Source organism: Gymnoscopelus braueri (assembly GCF_963280865.1).
Source record: "Gymnoscopelus braueri genome assembly, chromosome: 21".
In the NCBI taxonomy this organism is placed as follows: domain Eukaryota; kingdom Metazoa; phylum Chordata; class Actinopteri; order Myctophiformes; family Myctophidae; genus Gymnoscopelus; species Gymnoscopelus braueri.
The window spans coordinates 2,965,877-2,990,736 of NC_137623.1; the positions used below are offsets into that span (position 1 = coordinate 2,965,877).

At 41.5% G+C, this 24,860-nt stretch overlaps 1 protein-coding gene across 1 annotated transcript in view; it reads right to left on the minus strand.

Moving 5' to 3' along the window:
• Positions 1–1,222: 1,222 nt before the first annotated feature.
• LOC308077343 (uncharacterized protein) overlaps positions 1,223–24,860 on the minus strand; it is a 115,689-nt gene continuing 92,051 nt past the window's right edge. The window contains exons 11-18 of the mRNA XM_080417991.1: positions 13,595–13,674; positions 12,937–13,014; positions 11,628–11,741; positions 11,372–11,474; positions 8,176–8,242; positions 7,544–7,620; positions 7,009–7,107; positions 1,223–4,513 (exon numbers count right to left, since the gene is read on the minus strand). Coding sequence (XP_080274117.1) covers positions 2,681–4,513; positions 7,009–7,107; positions 7,544–7,620; positions 8,176–8,242; positions 11,372–11,474; positions 11,628–11,741; positions 12,937–13,014; positions 13,595–13,674 — 2,451 coding nt within the window. The 3' untranslated portion in view covers positions 1,223–2,680. The remainder of the gene's footprint in view (positions 4,514–7,008; positions 7,108–7,543; positions 7,621–8,175; positions 8,243–11,371; positions 11,475–11,627; positions 11,742–12,936; positions 13,015–13,594; positions 13,675–24,860) is intronic.

Here is a 24,860-nt window from a genome sequence, read left to right on the forward strand (position 1 = left end):
AATCGACTGCAGCTAAAAAATAAATAAAAAAAAAATACACAATCTAGCACCAGTCCCATAGGCTCAGGTTTTTATCTGCAGTTGATTCAGTTTGGAGTTATGTTTTTTTCCTACTGTACCACTGGTCCTAATATCATAACTAAAGGTAAGAAAAACACTGGGCGGAATTGCCCTTTAATTTGAGGTCCTTGACATGAACATGATGGAGAACTGGTGTAGATTAGCTGTTCCTTCACTTGGACTAAAGCTGCATGTTATCATGAACATGATGGAGAATTCACTATTTAACAGGTTCTAGACTGTATCATTGCTGAAGACCCCCTGTCTCTTTGTTGGGACCCCCTGTCTGTTTGTTGGGACCCCTTGACTTTTTGTTGGGACCCCTTGACTCTTTGTTGGGACCCCCTGTCTCTTTGTTGGGACCCCCTGTCTCTTTGTTGAAGACCCCCTGTCTCTTTGTTGGGCCCCCCTGTCTCTTTGTTGGGACCCCATGTCTCTTTGTTGGGACCCCCTGTCTCTTTGTTGGGACCCCCTGTCTCTTTGTTGGGACCCCCTGTCTCTTTGTTGGAGCCCCTGTCTCTTTGTTGGGACCCCCTGTCTCTTTGTTGGGACCCCCTGTCGCTTTTGCACAACACAAGATGAGAAAGCCCTTTAACCCAATTCATCTGTGTCATTTTTAGATGTCTTTGGCTATTCAAAAATAGCAGATCTACAAGCTTATAGCGCGGCACCGAGTGCCGCACTGTAAGCGTGTAGATCTGCTATTTAAAAAAAAAATCTTGACAATTTGTGCAAATCTTCGAATATATATATATTTTTAAAGCAAATATTTGGCTGCATACCTCTATATCATAATGTTTTGTTCCAGGGACCCCCCCCCTCCCCCAGAAGCAAAGATTTGAGTTACAAATGTTCGCTTTAAAAACATATATATTCAAAGATTTGCACACATTTTCATGATTTTTTAAGAAAAATAGCAGATCTACAAGCTCATAGCGCAGCACCCTATGAGCTTATAGATCTGCTATCTTTTGAATAAAAATGACACAGATTCTACAAATGTCTTCTAAATCCTAACAGTTTTCTGAGTTAAATCCCATCTGCAAGTTAAATGTACAATTTAGCTGTACAGTACATTGAGTAAATAGATTTACTCACCACACCGTTCACATTTACACACATCAAGGGCTGAATAGAAAAGAAGGAAAGTAGAGTCTTTATAAAGAACAAATATAGGTTTTACTTGAAAATACAGAATAATTGATTACAGGAACTTTTGAAATATCAGCAACAATTTAATTCCTAAATTCTAAAGTACTTTGTAGTATACTCTATAATAATCTATATAGAGGATTCCAGGGGTCCAGGATGAAATATATTGCATCCAGGAGAAACTATTGTCTTAGAATTCTGGTTGACAATAGTTGTAATAGAAGTCCAAACTTCCATAATAATCTAGAGTCCATGATCATCTTAAAGGTCATGTGGAGACTTTGGTAAGAAACAGTCTCTGTTAATAACCTCACCACATCCCCATGAAATCTCTGAGGGTTCTTTTGACAAATTCTCATAGCGTCTTGTAGAATGTCCAAGAAAGCATATTCCAGTAGAGAATCCAAAATGTTCTGACTTCTGTCTTTCCGCTTTCAATTGTTTTAGTGCCCAGGCAAAGAGGACGAGATAGCCAATGAATAGGAAAGGAAATCAGATTTTAACAGTTTAATATGATTGGATATTCTACAGGTGTTTAATAAGGGCTATTTGTCCACTCTGCATACTCAAAAGGTCTATGTATGTATCTCCAGACGTCCTGTCAGAATGTAACAGGGAGTAGGTGGTACAGATGTCTTCTTATCATGATATATATGCTAGCGGTGAGGAAGCCAGGGGGACATGGACCTCTCTCAGAACAGCTCATGGTACTCTGTGGAGCTTCAAGTCTTTTAAAGAGAGACTTTTTAACGGGCGGAACACGGAGGTTGGAGTGGTTTTGGAGTGGGGTTATTTTATTAATTTTGTGCGTTGACCTGTTTCCTAAACAGGATTTACTTTGGGATTTGTGGAGAACCGAACTATTAACTGTGGAGATTCTTTGCTATGAACTGAGGCATTAATACATTCCTAAAAAGGTACTTTTTGGTTTAAACAAGGTGTTTTTTTCTTAATGTGAACTGTTGGACTGGTCAGAAATTGATATTGAAACGAACTGTGTTGAATTTGAGTCTATTCCTCTTTGTGACTGAAAACTGTTTGGTGTGTAAATTTACATTATGGGTTCAAGTTGTAAACTATGTATCCATGTGGTGGGTTGCTACACTCTTTAAGTTATTAAATCTAAAAATGTGTCGGTTGAGAAGCCTGCTGGCACCCCAAAAATGAGAACTTAAAGGGTAATCCGCTACAACATGATTCCACTTCATGAGTAAATTTTTTTTAAAGGCATTTGTCAAATCTGTGTCCTGAGGTCGTAGTCGAAACATCAAACGTGTTTAATCTCTGAAACAGTCAATGTGTGTCCATGCCGTAGCCAGGCACCCTGTTGAAGTGTCCTTGAGCAAGGCATTGCACCTGCCATTGCTCTTTTACTTTGAAGTTGCTCTGGATGATCATGTTATAAAAAGATAAATAAAATATAATGATCCAACTTCAGTGTGTCCAACTTAAGTACAATGGTACAGTTTTACATCAACCTAAGATGTTCAGCGAGAAATGGGTCGGTTTCACAGAGAAACAATATCATGATTGAACTTGCAGCAGTTCCTTTGCTCCTCACTGTGTCGATGACAGAACGAGCCTTTTTATGTTTCACTGGCTCTACGTAGGCCGTATCATACTCTTCTTTGAGTATCACCTTCTTCTGGAAAAGTTTGTCCAAGAGTCTGTTGAGGACGGGATCTGAAACGCTGTCGATGAAGCTGCTCCGCACAGAAAACAGTCTGTCTTCTACTGGAAGACTCTGTGTGTGCTGAACTTGTTCTTTTTTCAAAGCAGCAGCTGAGAGTTTCACATAACCTTTCCATTCACAGATGGAGGTTTTACTGTTGCTTAAAAGCAGCATAACATTCTCAAACCTTTCCTCTAAATTAATTACAAATATTGCATTGTAATTTTCGTAGGATGATTCATCAACCTTAAATCTTGACTTATCTGGTAGAATTATGATGGAATCATTTTGAGTGGAAGTGGATAGCGTGTATTCTTGCTTTGGGATTAGTTCACACGGAGGCATTTCAATGTAAATCTCTTCTCCATTCATTTTCCTCCTTTCGTTCTTCACTTCACTCAGCACAACATTCTCAGGTAGCAACAATACTTTAAGGATTGAACTTGGATCATCTTCAATTGGTGGTGTATAAAACAGTGACACCAATGTCCGGATAGGACTGGGCTGGACAGGACTGGGTGGGACAGTCTGGACAGGACTGGGCTGGACAGGACTGGGCTGGACAGGACTGGGTGGGACAGTCTGGACAGGACTGGGTGGGACAGGACTGTGCTGGACAGTCTGGACAGGACTGGGCTGGACAGGACTGTGCTGGACAGTCTGGACAGGACTGGGCTGGACAGGACTGGGTGGGACAGTCTGGACAGGACTGGGTGGGACAGGACTGTGCTGGACAGTCTGGACAGGACTGGGCTGGACAGGACTGGGTGGGACAGTCTGGACAGGACTGGGTGGGACAGGACTGTATTGGACAGTCTGGACAGGACTGTGCTGGACAGTCTGGACAGGACTGGGTGGGACAGGACTGTATTGGACAGTCTGGACAGGACTGTGCTGGACAGTCTGGACAGGACTGGGCTGGACAGTCTTGACAGGACTGGGCTGGACAAGAGACCAGTAGACAATCTCTGTGATGACACCAAATAAAGATAATCCAGTTACATCTATGATAACATGAGTTTCTGTGATCATATGGGGTTTGATCAGCTCAATGTGCCCATCATCCATCACATGGACAACAGACAAAGATTTGCCTCCACCCATGGAGAGGATCTCACAATGTGGAAAGCGCAACTGACACACAGACCCCTGAGAACCTTTGATGTCAAACAGTGGTCCTGCAGGCCTCTTCATGCCAAGCTGGGCTAGAAGCCTTCGGTCCCAGTGGACTGTCCTGTAAGTCACATCTCCCTCTGTCTTCATCTTAAACACCAGGTCGGTCACGTTGCATTGGAACAGTCCTGCTTGGGTGCAGTGGATCCTGTAGCTTTCCTCGTTTTCCAGAACTATGATATCAGGCGTAATTTTCTGGGTTTTGTCCAGTAGTGTAACATCATTTACGCTGTGGGATCTCTTTGCTCTGAAACTTGTCTTGTTCTCTAAACCTGGAATTTGACTCAGTGAGGGTAAGCTGTGAGAACGAGGCAGAGAGATGGATTCTTCTATCCTCAAACCACTAAAGCATGAACTTAGATCATTTTCATCTTGGAGCTCCAGAGAGCGATGTAGAGAGGACTGTGACTCTGTAACAGGATGGTCTTCCATCTCACCATGCAAAGGAATAGTTCCCTAAATAGAATAGAATAGAGAAAGGGAAAATCAAATCAAGGACATTAATTAAACAAAAATGAACCCAAGACGTTTCTACAATAACAGTTCTTAAAAATGTAAATGTCACTCCTTGCCAACTGACTGTTGTGTAATTCCTGACTCTTTGCCGATGTAATAACATGCCTTGCCAGTAACTGTGCCATAAACCACACCACACCACACATGCTTGATGGAGATATATGTTATCCTACAGATATATTTATATATTGCTTGTTTAGATTGTGTCTTCTTTTTACAACCTTGGATTTTAAGCTGTTCTTTTCATGTTTTTATTGTGGTGGAGTTAAGGGACAATAGATGGCGCTCAGCCTACACAAAGCCACACAGATGAGCATTAATAACCACTCACAGTAGTTTTCACCTTGTTCAGAACATTTATTGGTCAAGTATGTTCCAATCTGGGAACCCATCGGCAAAATATTCCTTTGAATTTTCCTCTGGGGGCATCGCCCAATTCCCTGTGTAGAGACCGGATGTCGGCCCGTTCACTCTGACTCAGCCCTCCTCTTCCGGTGGTGCGTCTTTGTTTTCATTCCTAATAACAACAACTCTACACGTTGTAGTTGCCAACAGATTCAGCTGCAGAGCTCTTAACTCTTTAACTGCCAAAAACGGGAATTCCCATGGCTCTATGGCTATCATGGCCACGATTTTTTTTGTCTTTTTTTGTCTTTTGTTTTTTTTTTGTTTATCTCAAAGGAACTAGGAGATAACGCTATCCAAAAATGTGCTGCTCCATTCACTTCAATGTTAAAAAACAAACGGAGGAAAAATGCACCTTTTTTTCCTGGCGACACAGTCTGAAATAAGTGTGGCAGTGAAAGAGTTAATCTGTCTTGAGAGATTAAGTAAATTCAAATATGAGGATTGTGCCTCATACAGTGTTAGCTCAGAGTTCTGACCGGCCTATAGGCTACTTCAGGGTGAAAACAGGGAACAGCTGTCTGACAGGATGAGGAGAGAAAAGGAAGCTTAACACAAGCTATTGTCACTGCCCATCTTTTGCCGCAGGCTGAAAACCCACCTCTTCAGGAAACACTACCCTTCCTCTTCGCCTTGCCTACTTGTTGTTAACTAGTTGTACGAGCTCTTGTTCTATTGTTTTACTGTTTTATTGGATCTTGTTTATTTGATACACTTATTTGTTTTAGCTCTTGCTCATTTGATTTTCCTATTTGTCTCATCTATTTAAAGAAAGTAGGTAGCTGACATATTGCACTTTTACCTTAGCACTAGGTATACTCTTTTAGTTGCTTGTTTTAGAAGAGAATGCACTTAAGACTTCTGTTGATTAGTAGTTTCCTTGCCTACCTGTGTTGAATGCACTTATTGTAAGTCGCTTTGGATAAAAGTGTCTTCTAAATGACTGTAATGTAATGTAATTGTACATTCTCATGTATTGTCCAAGATGAGTTGGCCCGACAAGCCTTTAAGCAACAACTCTGTCCCGACCATATTGGGTAGCATGTTCACCTGTCCTGTCCGACCCACAGACAATCAATCATACAACATGCAGAACGGAGCACACCCAAGCTATAGCTCAACAAACAGGCTTCAACTGCTCATGCCAATGAGCTATAAGTACAGTGGTTGTTTTCATTCTCCTCCTGCCAGTCAGGAGAGGTACCAAGGAGACAGAAACAAGACCAACACCCCTGGTCTGTCTGCTATGGATGTAGAGAACAGAAGCACATAGAGTGGACCTGCTCAGCCACAATGCCCCTGATCACTGCTGCTTTGTCACCGTTAAACTACAGAAGGATCTGCTGTCCCGTCTCTCCTCTCCTTCCACTGAACATGGACTCTGTCAGCCTGGTCAAGCAAAGGAGCAACTATATGTAATAGTGTCAATTATAAATAACGTTCAGTTAGTATATAATTACACAAAATTACAAATAGGTGCTTCTACATGTGTTTGTTCTACATGGTTGGTGTGTGTCTACAGTACATGAGTATTTCACAGCTCCTTGTCTGTCTCCCATATTATAAAAGTCCTGCAACACCCCCACATCTTCCCTTTGTTATTTCCATAGTGGAATGAGGTGGGTGTCTTTTGTTAGCTTCCCTGCATAACAAAATAACAATTGGAGTTGCAAATGACTTATAATGTGTTTGTTTAACTGCGTTTAGAGAGGAGTCCATGCACTAAAGCCAAACTAACCCGGAGACGTGTTTTTATGTCATTCTGAGTCAGAATAAACAGAGTTTGTCTCCAAAGAGATTCCTGGGTCCACCCATTAAACACAATGTAGAGAAATAGTTACACCGGTTACATATATCTGGACTGAGAGTTGAATGACACAAAGAGCCAGGCCTTTACTGACACTAGAGCTTCTCTACCCTTAGTCTGACTATAGAGACTCTGCTTTATGGGCTCTGCTGGTTTTACATCCTACCAGATAGTTCATTACATTCATTTGAGTTGAGAACCTCTGGGTTAATAATGATCTCACCTCTGGTTTATCCTCCATCTTCACATCAGGTTGACCTTTGACCTGCTTACTTCCTCCCTCTGCTCCCCCCTCCTCATCTTCCTCTTCCTGCTTCTTCACCTGTGATGGATGGATGGATGGATGGATGGAGAGAAAGAGAGCGAGAAAAGAGAGAAAGATGGATTTTTCTGATCACTTTCAATCTTGCCTCTGACAAATATTCCATATTATATTATATACAAAACTAAAACACTTGAACTAATACAACACTACAATGAAACTTTAAAGGCTTTAAAACAAATAAACATACATGTATGTAAACTATAGCAAAACTATAATCTCTCAAGACAGATTCTGCTAACAGCAGCACCACTGCCTTAAACATGTAATATTGTTGTTAGAAGAAATAAACACAGAAGCACCCGGGAGGAAGTGGAGTAAGAAAGGAGCCAAGCCGAGTTCCTGTTTCTACACTAAAAAGGAGGCGGTGCCCCCAGATTATTTTCCCCTCCTTTTTTTACCGAAGGGATTCCCAGATTGTTAAAACTATAATAACCTTGTCCTCAGGAGGAAGGGGAGGTGTTGATGTCTGAGCCATGGACTTCATCTCCATCTGACCAGACTGTTTCATCTCTACAGAAGAACAACAAACAAACATTCATTACACATGATGAGTATAGAAGACATGAGGTCTGATACATTGTTTTATGACTGTACATAAATATCAACTTAACATAAACTAAATTAAATTAACCATATTCACACAGCAAACATTTTGCCCCTCCCCCTCCAGTATGAAGTAAGAGTTAAATGGACACAGTGTGAACATGTTAGTTTAACCACAGCAACCCAAGACTCACTATTCTGGGCAGTTCATAATAGATGAACATTATGTGAAGATGGGTGAACATTCTGCAAAAATAGCAGATGTATAAGCTCACCACGCGTCGGCTTGTGAGCTTGTAGATCGGCCTAAGATATTTGGTGTAGAAGGAAAAAGGAGAGGACCAAGTACAGACCCCTGGTCAATAAATAGGGTTAAAGTGGGGGGGGGGGGGGGGGGAGAGAGAGAGAGAGAGAGAGAGAGAGAGAGAGAGAGAGAGAGAGAGAGAGAGAGAGAGAGAGAGAGAGAGAGAGAGAGAGAGAGAGAGAGAGAGAGAGAGAGGGGGGCAGGGGATAGAACCTTACCCATCTTCATCTGACTCTTCTCCCTCAGCTCAGACCTCTTCTCATTCATCAGTTTAAAGTATTCCTCCTGTATTTTACACATCAACAGACAATGACAGAGTGAAGCTACATCAAGTGTTAACACACTGTTCCTTAACCAGAGCTGCCAACTCTCACACAATGAGCGTGAGACACAAATCCATCAAATCGCCCATAGTGGAAAACTGTGTTAACTCATACACCACTGAGAGATCCACTTCTGTCGGGATTTGAGCCATAGTGAATTAAATTATTGTATCTGAAGTAGCCCCATCCGTTGTGTGGGGAAAAGCAGGAATGTTAGGTGTGTGTGTGCGTGTGTCTCTTGTATGAAGGACGCTGCACACATTTACGCTCATGTCATTCCATTGATCATTACAGTGATATTCCCAGATGTCGACGACAAGAGGATCAACAACATAGATTTTAAGATTAACTAATGTTCTATGCTCTACATATCCAACATGTTAGCTGCCGGGTGTACGTTGGAATTTTCTCTGTCCAGTCAAGCTTTTAACGTTAGTTTTTATTAACTGAATTTGACAGACGTCTAATGAACTCCTCTGTGTGTCATGCTGCGCTGCCAAGAGCAGGCAGTTAAAAGGGGGAGGGACCTTTGGATGCATGCGTGTGCAAAAAGAACAGATCTTCAAGCAAACAATGTGACGCGTTTTTAGCTTGTAGATCTGTTCTACAAGCTAACAAGAGAGAGAGTGAGAGTTCTATTGCTGAGGTGAGTGATTAAAGAGATTTGACCATTTAGAATAATGTGTGCAGTCTGTCTTGACTTTATAGCTATCAGACTTTTATGGAAATCAATGTGAATATTGAATAGGAAACATATGGTGCAAAACATCAGTCAAGGTTCACCTTATGACCAATAGGAGAGTAAGAGTCACCATCTCTACACAGGCTGTTACACTGACTCCTACTGTCACTATATTTATTATGACTGTGAATACACTCCAGTCATTCCCACATACAGAATACACATTATACTCCATTTGATACTTAATTGATACATTCTAGTTAATTGCATGCAATCATAAAGATATATTAATAAGTGGTTATTATTAAGATGGCTCTTTAATTGCTTCAGTTATCAAATCAATGTCTCTGTTTAGCTTGTTGATGGATGAAATTAAAACATTTACCCATAATGTTCCCATGTTAGTAAAGCCTGTTAAAGTATGAAACTCCCTGTTAAAATGCACCAGATTACTGTATCTGCTCTGTTAAAAAGACCCCCCACCAAAATGATCACACCCACACTATTAATCTCCACCTACCACCAGTTTCTGCCTTAAAATGACTTGATTCCATTATTGAGGGTTAGATTTGTAAAATGATAGCACACCCACCCAGTGCAACATACCAGCTGTACCTGGTTGTGGGATTACAACTGGTGTGTTGCACTGGGTGCAACATTAAGTACAACAATGAATACAAAAATACATTTGGCGTGCGGTGGTATTTTGATGCCTATACTTTTGTACTTTTACTCAAGTACATTTTGAATACTGGACTTGTGTGTGTCTACATTGCAGTATTGATACTTTTACTTAAGTAAAAAATGTATGTACTTTTTCCACCACTGCTTGTAAGCCCCGTGTGGACTGGGCATCTTGTGGTGCAGGACACTATAATAAAACAAATGCTATTTATCGATCTGTTTATCATGCTAAAACATGTCAGGCTCTTTATGTTCTCAGGACATGCTTATGCCAACTGTATGGAGATTAGAAAATGATTTTTGGGGTTTTCTGCAGTGATGTAAAGTAACATTTCCTCAAGTTCTTTTCTAAAGTACATTTACTCAAGTACTGTACTGTACTTTACTGGAGTATTTCCAATTATCTGTACTTTTACTACTACTCCCCTACATCTCAGAGGAAAATATTGTACTTTTACTTTTACTTTGTAGATTTTGATTATTATAAAACCACTTCAGCTTTATATACATTTCGGCCATTTTAAAATAGCCGATCTACAAGCTCACAATGAGTCACAATAAGACGCATTGTGAGCTTGTAGATCTGCTATTTTCAAAAAATACTAATTTGAAAACTTGAAACAAATTCTGTATAATGAGTACTTTTACTTTTGGTACTTTAAGTACATTTTGATGACAATACTTTTATACCTTTACTCAAGTACATTTTGAATTCCGGACTTTTACTTGTAACAGAGTATTTCTATATTGCAGTATTGATTATACTTAAAGGGATACTTCACTTTCACATAAAATAAACATTAAAAATATATATAAAAAAAAAATGAAAGAAGTTATGGCAAAATAAAGGCCCCCTCACACATTAGTAGGACACTCTAATGCGTGAGGGGGCCATGAATTTTCCATTACTTTTTTCATTTATTTTTAATATATTTTTTAAATGTTTCCCCGGCCCTAAAGTGAAGTATCCCTTTAAGTAAAACATTAGAGTACTTTTTCCACCACTGGGTATAAGAGAACAGTTTAATGTAAGTAGAACACTGTTAACCTCATGAACCCTAGCTTCACTATTCTGGGGAAAACATGCTGTGGAAATAGCAGATCTACAAGCTCACAATAGTGTGTAGATCTGTAGAGGGACTGTAGAGGTGCCACAAATAGACCCCTGAATAACCCTGCTCAATTTAAGTATATAGGGTTTATATCATTAATAAAGTTAAACTACAAGTCCACAACGTGTCACATCATGAGGCGTTGTGAGCTTGTAGATCTGCCATTTTCACTACTTTTGAGTGACACTCTTGTATGATGAAATGGGGCATTAAGTTATGGGGGGGAATTGAAACGTGGAAATACAAGGTTTCTGCCCGACAACAACGATAATTAACCCTTTATACATAGTTGGGTCCCCCAGGGCTCTGAACTAGGCCCGATGCTTTATTCTCTCAACACCAAATCTGTTTGCCTAAAATAGCTGATCTAAAAGCTCACAGCGGGTTGCATTGTGATTCATTGTAAGCTTGTAGATCGACTATTTTCGTCAAATGTTCACCTCAGAATAAGGACGCTAGGGTTCATGTGGTTACCTGGCATCCATCCCTACTTAAGACACAGTTTTTTTTTGTCACTGAATGATAAACAATTAAATCTTACACACTACATTGTAGTTCATGTATTCATTAGAACATGTAAATAAATGTCATGGAGAGAATATTAGGTTCTTACCCTGCTGTTAGCTGACTCATATATGTTCCTCTCTATGTTCTGAGCATCAGTCACCTGGCCATTAAAGTCCTCATCTGGGTCTTCTGTTGACATGACCCTTACACTGCTCACCAACACACAGAGAATGAAAGAGACAAAGACAGACATCAGATTCAACTCATCATATAATAAGTGATAATAGTTCAGCTGGTCTGGGGTCTAGAAGATGATGAGAACACATTGTATTGGTTCTGCTTTCTGTGTGATGAACACTCACAGGCTGCGGACATGGAGGTCACGGCCCTTCTGTGTGAAGTCTTTATGCCAAGACTTCATCATGTCTGCTGCAGAGAGAGGGAGGGCTGTGATGGAGTCATAGCTGAGAGAAAGACTATGATAGAAAAAAACAAAGACATAGAAAGAGGAGGGAGAAACAGTGAGGAACATATTATTATGTTATGACATAATGTGTTCCTTAATAAGTAAAAAGTGCTTGTTGTCTCTGAGATGTAGTGGAGTAGAAGTATAAAAGTATTGAAAAATGGAAATAATCAAGTAAAGTAAAAGCACCTCACAATTGTACTTAGTGCTTGAGTAAATGTACTTAGTTACTTTCCGGCACTTGCTGTACCCCTCCCATCCCGTACAGTATTACTGTACTGTACTGTGTAATACTACAGTACTGTGTACAGTAATACTACAGTACTGTGTACAGTAATCTACAGTACTGTGTACAGTAATACTGTACTGTGTACAGTAATACTACAGTACTGTGTACAGTATGACTATACTGTGTACAGTAATACTACAGTACTGTGTACAGTAATACTGTACAGTAATACTACATTACTGTGTACAGTAATACTACAGTACTGTGTACAGTAATACTGTACTGTGTACAGTAATACTACAGTACTGTGTACAGTAATACTGTACAGTAATACTACATTACTGTGTACAGTAATACTGTACTGTGTACAGTAATACTACAGTACTGTGTACAGTAATACTACAGTACTGTGTACAGTAATACTGTACTGTGTACAGTAATACTACAGTACTGTTTACAGTAATACTACTGTAATACTAAGTGTACTACTGTACAGTAATACAGTAATACAGTAATACAGTAATACAGTAATACAGTAATACGCACACTACCTGGAGGCCAAGGAAGAACCTCTGCCCCAAATCTTTCACATTGCCCTGTTATAGTGCCACCAGGAGGCCGATTTGTTGAAAACCCTTTGTTGATCGTACTCTTATACAGATTTTGTCACGCCAATTGATACACATTATCTCTATAGTCATGTGATCAAGTCAGATGTGTCAGTTTTTTTTATATTCTATCCTGATTGGATAAGATTGGCTTGCAAAGTTAGCATGATTGGTCTGTTTTGAACGAAATACCTAAAATCATGAACACAGTGTGAAACTTGCTGGCCCACAATAAGCTACCTGCCCTGGCGGAGACCTGTATTCCGAGGAGTAAATGTTTCTAGTACTTCTACTCCACTACATCTCAGGGGCAAACTTTGTAATTTTTACTCCACTAAAAATATATAGTTACTACAGTAGTTACTTACCCGGTCCCATAGCCAGAGTATGATCCTATGCTTGACCCAGACCCAGAGTCAGAGGATGATGATCCACTGTCATGTCCTCTGAAATCAAACAAATGTTTCTTCAATGATTCTGAATATGAAATGTACATACATAAGTATGTACGTACAGTACACACTTGTGTACAGTATATGTGTGTGTGTGTGTGTGTGTGTGTGTGTGTGTGTGTGTGTGTGTGTGTGTGTGTGTGTGTGTGTGTGTGTGTGTGTGTGTGTGTGTGTGTGTGTGTGCGCGCGTGTGTGTGTGTGGTACTGTAGCCCCCCACAACCCAACCAAGGACAAAATAAAATTAATAATAATGATAATAATAATAATGAAAACAAAGTAAACCAATTACATGAAATCCTCCGCCTATAAAGGATGTCTAACAAGGTGGAATTTACCATAAACGTTTTAGGTCAAAAATAGCATATCTACAAGCTCACGTGTCACATTATGACATGTTGGGAGCTATTTAAAACATAAAGTGTGATTCATTTTTAAAAGTCATTTTAATTTAGAGAAGACTGTCCGTCAAATAGGGTGGGTCACAAATAAATCATGTAAGTCTGCAAAGTAACTAGTAACTAAAGCTGTCAAATAATCACACTGTACTGGAGTAGAAGTATTAAAATTCCGTACCCAGTACCCATACTCATCAGCTTCAGCTTCGTCTCCATCAGCTCAGACCTCTTCTCTCTCACCAGGTCACAGTATTCCTCCTGTATTTCACACATCAACAGACAATGAGAGTCAAATTACATCCAGATGTTAACAGACTGTTCCTTAAGTATATTGTTATGCCAATACTTTTGTTCTTTTACTCAAGTAAAAAATGTGAGTACTTCTTCCATCAACTGGGTATAATGAACAGTTTAATGTAAGTAGCTTCCCTATTCTGTGAAAATAGCAGATCTACAAGCTCACACAGAGCTTGAAGATCTGCAAGTTTCAGTGAAGATTTAGTGTAGAGGGGAAAAAGTAAGGGACCAAGAATAGACCCCTGAGGGACCAAACCCCATTCAATTTAAGTATATAGGGTTTAAATGGTTAATGAATCTGATATACAAGCTCACAACGTTTCACATCATGTGAGCTTGTATGTCTGCTATTTTCCCTATACTTTTGAGTCTCTCTTGTATGATGAAATAGGGCATTAATGTATGAACACATAAATAAAATACTTTTAAACATGGAGATATGAGGTTTCTGCCCGACAACAACGATAACCACTTTAACCCTTTATACATAGTTGACCGGGGTCCCCCAGGGCTCTGTACTCGGTCCGATGCTTTATTCTCTGAACACCAAATCTGTTTGCCTAAAATAGCTGATATAAAAGCTCACAGCAGGTTGCATTGTGATTCATTGTAAGCTTGTAGATCGGCTATTCTCAACTTAGAATAAGGATGGTAGGGTCCATGTGGTTACCTGGCAACTCTATTTTAGACACATTTGTTTACATTTTAAAACATTTATTTTGTTGTTTATTTTTTTATGTCACTGAATGATAAATGTTAAATGTACTTAAAGTACCAAAAGTAGAAAGTACTCATTATGCAGAATGTCCCATTTCACACATTTTCATATGTAGCCTATAAAATGTATAACAATCTTTTGTAAATAGCAGATCTACAAGCGCATTGTGAGCTTGTAGATCTGCTATTTTCAAATGGTTGAAATGTATATAGGGCTGAAGTGGTTAATGTATATTTTGTAATATAATCAAAATCTACAAAGTAACTAGTGGAGTAGAAGTAAAAGTACTGGAAATTGAAAATACTTCAGTAAAGTAAAAATACCTCAAACTTGTAATTAAGTACAGTACTTGAGTAAATGTACTTAGTTACTTTACACCACTGCGGGTCGCGACGCCCCCGGTCCCGTGGGCAGACTGCACAGAGCATAAAAGTTTTTCTATCACTAACTCTCAATTCCATTTAAAATAAATAACTAGTCTACCTGTCCACTATTAATCTAATATAGCGTCATTGTTTGTTACAGCCAGACAGAACCCAAAAATCAAGAGGGAAAAAAAGAAAATAAGAAAAAATAAATGTCCATAACCATACACCTAGTCACCTCTCTGGTTGTACCCACAGGTTATACCCAACCAGCCGATTATCAATTTATCATGACCGCTCATCTTGCTGATCCACCGTGGCCCGCTTGAACAACCTGGTTGCAAGTCAAGACACGCCCCCAAGACAGTACATACAAATTCTAGCTCTGTTCCCCTGTGAATACTGCAAAAACATTTGAGAATACTGGAAAAAAAGGATTGAGAGTGCATAGCAAACACACTGTTGTGTAATTAAAACAGTTACTGTATTTTTTTCCTTTATTATAGGAATTATTATGTGGACACAAATAGAATCACAATAGAATTATGATTTTTTATTTATTATTTATATTTATTATTATTTTCCACTGGAATTAAATCTAAAAAGTTATAAGATCCTTCACAAACGCTAATGGCATGTCTCTTATGATGCCCAGTGTCCACATACAGTAAAAACTTTTTCTCCCCCCCATATTGATTTATATTATTTATGCATACTAGTGGGCTAGACTACAGCTACAATCATAAACATTTTGTATATGATTGCTGCTATATGATTGCTACTATGTAGGCATATAGTCATTCCAGCTGCAGAAAATGTTCCACTCATATGAGTGACGTCTCGGAAGTTGTGCAATCGCCAGTTTCCCGAAGTAAAGCCACTAGAGAAACTCAGAACTGTTTATAACTTTAAATGTGCCTATGTCTTTATTTTATCTTTTTCTAAAAATGTATTTGGACATCCTTAGGGGGTATCTGAGAGATATGCGTCATTACTTTTGAAAGGAAAGCTCCCTGGTGTTTCCTCTTTAAGATTAACGAGAGTTATGCATATAACTAAGGTTCTACGAATTCCGGATGACCGCCAGAGGCAGTGTTTTCAACACCTGGATATCCATCACGCGCTCGCGTATGGGTCGAATATTAATACCAACAAAGTCACTCGTGACCTGTGTGCACGCACGCCACCTATATAGGTGCGGGGCACACAGCGTTCATCCTCCTGAAATCTTTTCGTCGAGAATGAGATTCCGAGTGACAGTCAACTCTGGCGGTCATCCGGAATTCGTAGAACCTTAGTTATATGCATAACTCTCGTTCTACTTCATTCCTACTGACCGCCAGAGGCAGTGTTTTCAACACCTGGATGACTAATACCAACATAGTCACGAGGAATCTGCGCTTACCGATGTCGGTTTGCAGATAGAATAAACAGACAACACCACAGCCGTCGCCACAGGATGCGAGACGGCCAGGTTGACTATATATAGGAGCGGGCAAAAGCCCATGAAAGATGAAGCCCATTCGGCTGCATCTCCTGGCCTGCTCCAAGCCTGTATCACTGAGGGAGAGGCTCTGGCAACACCCGCGGTCAAGAAAGGCCTTGGGGGAACCTAGAGGCCCCCTGAAGACGTACATTTGCCTGAACGCAGCAATGAAAGTCTCCATTAAGCCAAGGCACAGCTGTGCCCTTCCTCACAGACAAATACAACCAAACTCCAGCCATCACAGCTATGTCCTGCCACAGAGCCCGGACGGGACACAATAGGCAGGTACTAGAATGCAGTTGCTCCACCTCTGGTTGAGGAGCAAACTAACAAATCAATAGGCTAGCTGACGTGAAATGCAGAAAGCCTCTGAGGACGTAAGGAGGGGTCGGCCATATGGTAAACCCAGACCCATCGGAGTCCCACTTTAACAGTCTCTGGCAATGGCCAGGGCATGAAGCCCATCTACTCACTTTTGCAGATGAAGCAGTGAGGACAAAGAGTACTAGCAGATAGTCATCTGAGAGCAGCCCGATGTACCGGCTGGGGACAAAGCTTCCAATACTACAGGCAAGCATCATGAAGGCACCCATGCAACCTGTGGGGGCCACACGCGGAGAGCATCTCAATGGTAGAGAGGCTGAACCCTCTATCTAACATCATCCGCAGATATCTAGGGCAGCATAAGCACAGAGCAACGCTCCAACCTATGCAGTGGCCCTTGTCCCGACTAGAGCACAGTCTACACTCGCTGGCGTGCAACGCCCTGGTGTACGATGCACAACAATCCAGTAATTTTCGGACAATAAGTTTTGAATTTCAGTGGTCAATGACGCAGCCGAAGGTTAGGAGTGAGGATGCCACATGCACCTCCCCCCCTAACTGTGACAGGAGATCTTGTCCCTGTGGAGAGGCCAAGGCACTTCATTGAGAAGCTGCAGTAGGCCAAAGCATCTAGCCCTAACGGACTGGTCTGTCCCGGAAGGGAGACCTACAGTCAACAACGCGTTATGCCCTCAAGGCTAACGGTACTACCGCTCTGCCATACCTATGCACGTGATCCGAACTGCTATCGGATCCAAGAGGCTTCCAGTGGGAAACAAGTCCGCAGCCTGGACTGTACACCCAACAAGCGCATTGCTATGAAATTTGCAAGATGAGGCAAGGTCCACGAAAGGAGCTTCCAAGCCTCCTGCAGAGACTGAATGGGTCAAGCGCCCCAGAAGGCAGACTGTTGACATATTGTGTTACTGAACACGGCATAAACATCCTGAGGGCCAGGTGCACTGCACGCAGGTCCAGTGCATTAGCGACACTGGCTGGAGACCCTCACCATTCTGTTGCAGTCTTGGGGTTCGAGGCCCAAGCCACAAAATATATATGCACCTTTGTACATGCGTGAAATTTGTCCGCTGTATTTATTTACCCATCCTAGAACTACTAGGAGCAGTGAGCAGCCATTCTCCGGCGCTCATGGGGCAATTAGGGGCTCAGACAGGGACACACATCGACCCACTTCTGGCCTGGCGTCGAACCCGGGACACCCAGAGGCTCTGGCTCATTACCAAAGTAAACAGTGCCAATTCTCTAATCATGCAAGCAAACGCCTAGAGTGACAGGCGCTGTATAGGCGCTGGATAGGCGCTGGATAGGCGCTGGATAGGCGCTGGATAGGCGCTGGATAGGCGCTGTGTCTGCGCATCAACACTCGCATGCCGGAGGGCCAGGGCGAGGTAGTCAAGGGAATGTCCAATACGTCACATTCCAGCCGCTGTGGCATGGCCCTAGTTAGCAGATCAGAGACTAACACCGTGGCCATGAGCAACGGTCATCCAGCTCGACAGCTTCATCTAGTGACACCACCAGAGAAGCAATGCTCACAGTTTACCGTTTAGGCGTTTAGCAGGCGCTCTTAATCCGGATCGACTTACAGTAAGGTAATGTAAGTAAAGTAAGCAATGTTGGCATCAACCACCAGCCTTAGGTCTAGCCATATTGGGCTGTACTCCCCATGGCTGACAAGTCCTTGGTAAGAGGTTCTGGAACTGGCCCACATGCCAAATCTCATGATGTACGGCACCAAGGGTGTACAATGACGATAGTTGTTGGACGCATCCATCTAGGCCAAGCCGTTATATGGCCAGCTGGGCTATGTACTCTCAACGCTTTCGTCCAGCGACAAGCAGTAGCGGAGTGGGACACACTTACTATGCTGAAGCTACGTTACGGTGGGCCGCACGTGGTTCCTTTCCTTTTCCTCTGGCCAGCGACCAGCAGCAGCGGAGCGAGACACACTCCCAATGCCAGCGGTATATTCCAGTGGGCGCACGCCGCAGTGGCGTGGTACCTCCAAAAGCGGCAGAGCGAGACACACTCTCAACGCTAATACTTTCCACTCCTTTCGTCCAGCGACAAGCAGTAGCGGAGCGAGACACACTCCTAATGCTTACGCTATAAGGGCGGTGCGCCCGCCATGGTTTCTCAAAGCGGCAGAGGGAGATGCACTCTCAACGCTAATCCTTTTCCCTTCTTTCGTCCATTGACAAGCAGTAGTGGAGCGACCAGCAGCAGCGGAGCGAGACACACTCCCGATGCTAGCGGTATATTCCAGTGGGCGCACGCCGCAGTGGCGTGGTCCCTCAAAAGCGGCAGAGCGAGATGCACTCTCAACGCTATATTGCTGATCCTTTTCCCTTCTTTCGTCCAGTGACAAGCAGTAGTGGAGCGACCAGCAGCAGCGGAGCGAGACACACTCCCAATGCTAGGGGTATATTCCATTGGGGGGCACACCGCAGTGGCGCTTACAAATGCAAAATACAGCGTGCAGCTGGTATAACATGACTGTCAGTCATTATTTCTTGTTTCCTTTTTTTTCCTGTCCAGCCTCATCATGATTTGTGTGCATGGGGATCTCATCTTAACAAGCTCAGTGCTTAATGAGTTTTCCAATTTAGTAGACCTTGTACTGCGAATTTGTACTTCCATGTACTGCTTTCAATTCAGTGGCCAAGAGCTCGTTATCATGACAATTCCTCTAGCTGAGAAAGCGTCCCGAGGGCTCAATGCTAGCATCCCTGTGGGAGGCAAATCCGCCTCAACCAGGCCAACCCAGTCGACCTTTCTGCCAGCAGTATACCGCTGCAATTAGCCAACCATTCACAGCCATAGCCTGTGTCAGGCACCATAGTCAGGACATGACTGGCGCAAGTAATGGACCTTCTCTTCTGGGACCAGAGGGGACCAGCAATTGTTGCAATAATCCATGGGTAACAGCAACAGAGTGAGACACTCAATACTACTGATGACGTAGCCGTAGCGAAAGCGAGAATCATTCAGGCTACAGTGTCAAGGACACAGTATGATAGTCAAGAAGTGGCAAAGCGAAACCCACATCGTCATATAGAATTATTTAAGAATATTGCACTACCAAGCACATAGTATTATCTGGATAGCAGCAGAGCGACATACTCTCAAGCTACGATATCAGTATTCACAGTATACTGCATATGTTGAATAGCAGTAGTGAGTACCGGGTACACACAGTATTAGTGGGTAACAGCAGTAGAGTGAGATACACTTAGTGCTATTGATAACGTAGCCATAGCAAAAGAGCGAGAATCGTTCAGCGTCAAGTACATATGTACTTGTTAATGTATTCCGTTGTCTTAGACCCCGGGAAGAATAGCTGCTGGTTTCCCTTTTACCGCAGCTAATGGGGATCCATTGCCAATAAACAAAGCTTATTGATTATCAGTACCCAGAGTACCATGTTACTAATATGTAACTTCGTCGTGGCAAGGAGCGAGAGCCACTCAAGCCACTGTGTCAAGTCATGTGTCAAGTACCCACAGTATGACAACCAAGTGATGGCAAAGCAAGACCCACTTGAACCATACCAGTATTATAATTTCATTTTACTACCAAGCACCAAGCAGTATAACCTGAATAGCAGCAGCGAGTCACACTCAAGCTATGATACACACTCAAACTGTGAGGTTAAGCACACCCAGTGGCAGTATTGGCATATATGCTGCTTAAGTCCGCTGTCATTGATCAGCGAGACCTCTTTTATCCCATTAAGACCTGGAACTGTGTCTTTTTTTTTTTTTTTTTCGCTAAAAAGCATTATTTTACACTTTGGGCTATTCAAAAATAGCAGATCTACAAGCTCATAGCGCGGCACCAAGTACATGTAGTAACAGGTACACAGTATATCGTCCAATAACGACAGAGTGAAGCACACTATGGATGTCCTTTATTAGCTGCAGCTAAATTATATTTGGACTGGTTAAATTGGGGTTTGAACCAGGGACCTACAGACTTGCAGGTAGACAGTGTACTGACTGAGCCATTGGATAGCAATCAAGCTAACAAGCGCCATATGTCTGGTAGATAGAATGTCTGCGTCAGAGTGAGAACCACTTCCAGCAAAAACCTTCACAGAAGCGCTCATACAGTGGTGTAAAGTAACTAAGTACATGTACTCAGTACTGTACTTAAGTACAATTTCGAGGTATTTGTACTTTAATGGAGCCCAGTTCTCTGCCACTGCGCTCATTAACGCTTTGGTCGTCTCCTCGAGGCGAAAGAACACCTTCTATGAGACACATTAAAGGCGCACTGCAGTGACATTTTCGGTCATTTTATTTTGAAGGTTCAGTCTGAAACGTCGGCTCAACCGACTCTACACCAATCAGAAGGTCCCATCCCTCTCAGCTATGGGACGTTGGATCTCAATCACTTCAGCCGTGCGCAACACGGCTAGTGTTTGTTTACAAGTGAGAGAGACGGCCAGTGCAGCACGTCGGATTTGCTCAAAGCGGCAGAATGGGATACATTCTCAACGCTGAATACTTTCCCCTCTCTTACTTTATTTGTCTGTAAACAGCACAATACATGCACTCACCGTCGCCAATGTACAGCTATGCTCCATAGTTCAACACAACGGTGGTGCGGGGAAAGCTCACGGTGTTATTGTCGTTAGCTCCAATGCTAGCAAGCAGCCGCTAATTTCTCCATTCACCGTCCCGTTTCTTTTTTTTTTTTTTTCCTTCCTTCCTTAAGTTCCTTGTTCCTTTCCGAGAGCCCCTATGAACGGGGTAACGTAATTCCATGGTAGCAGGCTACGCAGTCTCTGGAGGACGGTAAACCGTAGCTCCAACCTGTTGGTTACGAAACTTCACGCGTAGCTGCAAGTTATCGACCTTACGCTCTGGAGGCGAAAAGATGAAAGAGGATGAACGCTGTGTGCCCCGCACCTATATAGGTGGCGTGCGTGCACACAGGTCACGAGTGACTTTGTTGGTATTAATATTCGACCCATACGCGAGCGCGTGATGGATATCCAGGTGTTGAAAACACTGCCTCTGGCGGTCAGTAGGAATGAAGTAGAACTAATGTTCTATGCTCTACACATCAAAATGTTAGCTGCCGGGTGTACCCTGGAATTTTCTTTGTCTGGTCAAGTTTTTAACGTTAGTTTTTATTAACTGAATATGACAAACGACTAATTATTTAAAACTCCTCTGTGTGTCATGCTGGGCTGCCAAGAGCAGGCAGTTAAAAGGGGGAGGGACCTTTGGATGCATGCGTGAGCAAAAAGAACAGATCTTCAAACAAAAAAACGTGACACGTTGTTAGCTTGTAGATCTCTTCTGCGAGCTAACAAGAGAGAGAGTGAGAGTTCTATTGCTGAGGTGAGTGATTAAAGGGATTTGACCATTTAGAATAAGTTGTGCAGTCTGTCTTGACTTTATAGCTATCAGACTTTTATGGAAATCAATGTGAATATTGAATAGGAAACATATGGTGCAAACATCAGTCAAGGTTCACCATATGACCAATAGGAGAGTATAAGAGTCACCATCTCTACACAGGCTGTTACACTGACTCCTACTGTCACTATATTTATTATGACTGTGAATACACTGCAGTCATTCCCACATACAGTATAAATATTATACTCCATTTGATACCTAAGTGATACATTCTAGTTAATTGCATGCAATCATAAAGATATATTAATGAGTGGTTATTATTAAGGATGGCTCTTTAATGAATTCAGTCATCAAATCAGTGTCTCTGTTTAGCTTGTTGATGGATGAAATTAAAACATTTACCCATAATGTTCCCATGTTAGTAAAGCCTGTTAAAGTATCAAACTCCCTGTTAAAATGCATCAGAATACAGGACATTATATCTGCTCTGTTAAAAAGACCCCCCACCAAAATGATCACACCCACACTATTAATCTACACCTACCACCAGTTTCTGCCTTAAAATTACTTGATTTCATTATTGAGGGTTAGATTTGGAAAATTAGAGTAAGTACTTTTACTTACTGGAGTATTTCCAATTTCCATTACTTTTACTTCTACTCCCCTACATCTCAGAGTACTGATATTAATAGTAATATTGTACTTTTACTCCACACATTTTATTTTAAAACTTTAGTTACTAGTTACTTTGTAGATTTTGATTATTATTACAAAACATACATTAACCTCTTCAGCCCTATATACATTTGGCCATTTGAAAATAGCAGATCTACAAGCTCACAATGCGTCGCGATTGTGAGCTTGTAGCTTGATTTGTGAGCTTGATTTTAATACATTTTAGACATAATGATGACTCTTTTGTACTTTTACTCAAGTACATTTTGAATACTGGACGTCTACATTGGAGTATTGATACTTTTACTTAAGTAAAAAATGTGAGTACTTTTTTCCACCACTGCTTGTAAGCCCCGTGTGGGCTGAGTATCTTGTGGTGCAGGAGTCAGGACACTATAATAAAACAAATGCTATTTATCGATCTGTTTATCATGTTAAAACATACCAGGCTCTTTGTGTTCTAAAGACATGCTTTACGCCAATATGTCCCATATAACTGTATGGAGCTTGTAAAAGGGTTTTCTGCAGTGGTGTAAAGTAACTAAGTACATTTACTCAAGTACTGTACTTAAGTACATTATTTAGTTTTTTTTTAATACTTTACTGGAGTATTTCCAATTTTCAGTACTTTTACTTCTACTCCACTACATCTCAAAGCCAAATATTGCAATGGAACATTCTATATAATGAGTACATTTACTTTTGGTACTTTAAATACATTTTGATACCAAACTTTTATACTTTTACTCAAGTACATTTTGAATTCCGGACTTTTACTTCTAACAGAGTATTCCTATATTGCAGTATTGATACTTTTACTTAAGTAAAACATTTGAGTACTTTTTCCACCACTGGGTATAAGAGAACAGTTTAATGTAAGTAGAACACTGTTAACCTCATGAACCATAGCTTCACTATTCTGGGGAAAACATGCTGTGGAAATAGCAGATCTACAAGCTCACAATAGCGTTTAGATCTATAGAGGGACTGTAGAGGTCTAAGAATAGACCCCTGAGGAACCCTGTTCAATTTAAGTATGTAGGGTTTATATTATTAATAAAGTTAAATTACAAGTCCACAACGTGTCACATCATGAGGCGTTGTGAGCTTGTAGATCTGCTATTTTCACTACTTTTGAGTGACACTCTTCTATGATGAAATGGGGCATTAAGTTATGGGGGGGGGATTGAAACGTGGAGATACAAGGTTTCTACCCGACAACAACGATAATTAACCCTTTATACATAGTTGGGTCCCCCAACGGGGTCCCCCAGGGCTCTGAACTAGGCCTGATGTTTTATTCTCTCAACACCAAATCTGTTTGCCTAAAATAGCCGATCTAAAAGCTCACAATGGGTTGCATTGTGATGCATTGTAAGCTTGTCGATCGGCTATTTTAGTCGAATGTTCACCTCAGAATAAGGACGCTAGGGTTCATGTGGTTCCCTGGCATCCCTACTCTGGACACAGTTTTGTTTATTGTTTGGTTTTTTTATGTCACTCAATGTTGAACAATTAAATCTTACACACTACATTGTAGCTCATGTATTCATTAGAACATGTAAATAAATGTCATGGAGAGAATATTAGGTTCATACCTCGCTGTTAGCTGACTCATATATGTTCCTCTCTATGTTCTGAACATCAGTCACCAGGTCACTGTCCTCAGCTGGGTATTCTGTTGACATGTCCCTTACACTGCTCACCAACACACAGAGAATGAAAGAGACAAAGTCAGACATCAGATTCAACTCATCATATAATAAGTGATAATAGTTCAGCTGGTCTGGGGTCTAGAAGATGGTGAGAACACATTGTATTGTTTCTGCTTTCTGTGTGATGAACACTCACAGCATGCGGACATGGAGGTCACGGCTGTACTGTGTGATGTCTTTGTCTTTATGCCAAGACTTCCTCATGTCTGCTGCAGAGAGAGGGAGGGCTGTGATGGAGAGCCAGCTGAGAGAAAGACAATGATAGAAAAAACAACACAACATAGAAAGAGGAGGGAGAAACAATGAGGAACACATATTATGACATCATATTCTATAACATATGTAACTGTACATGAGGAAATATGATCTAACAAAGTGTGTGTGTGTGTGTGTGTGTGTGTGTGTGTGTGTGTGTGTGTGTGTGTGTGTGTGTGTGTGTGTGTGTGTGTGTGTGTGTGTGTGTGTGTGTGT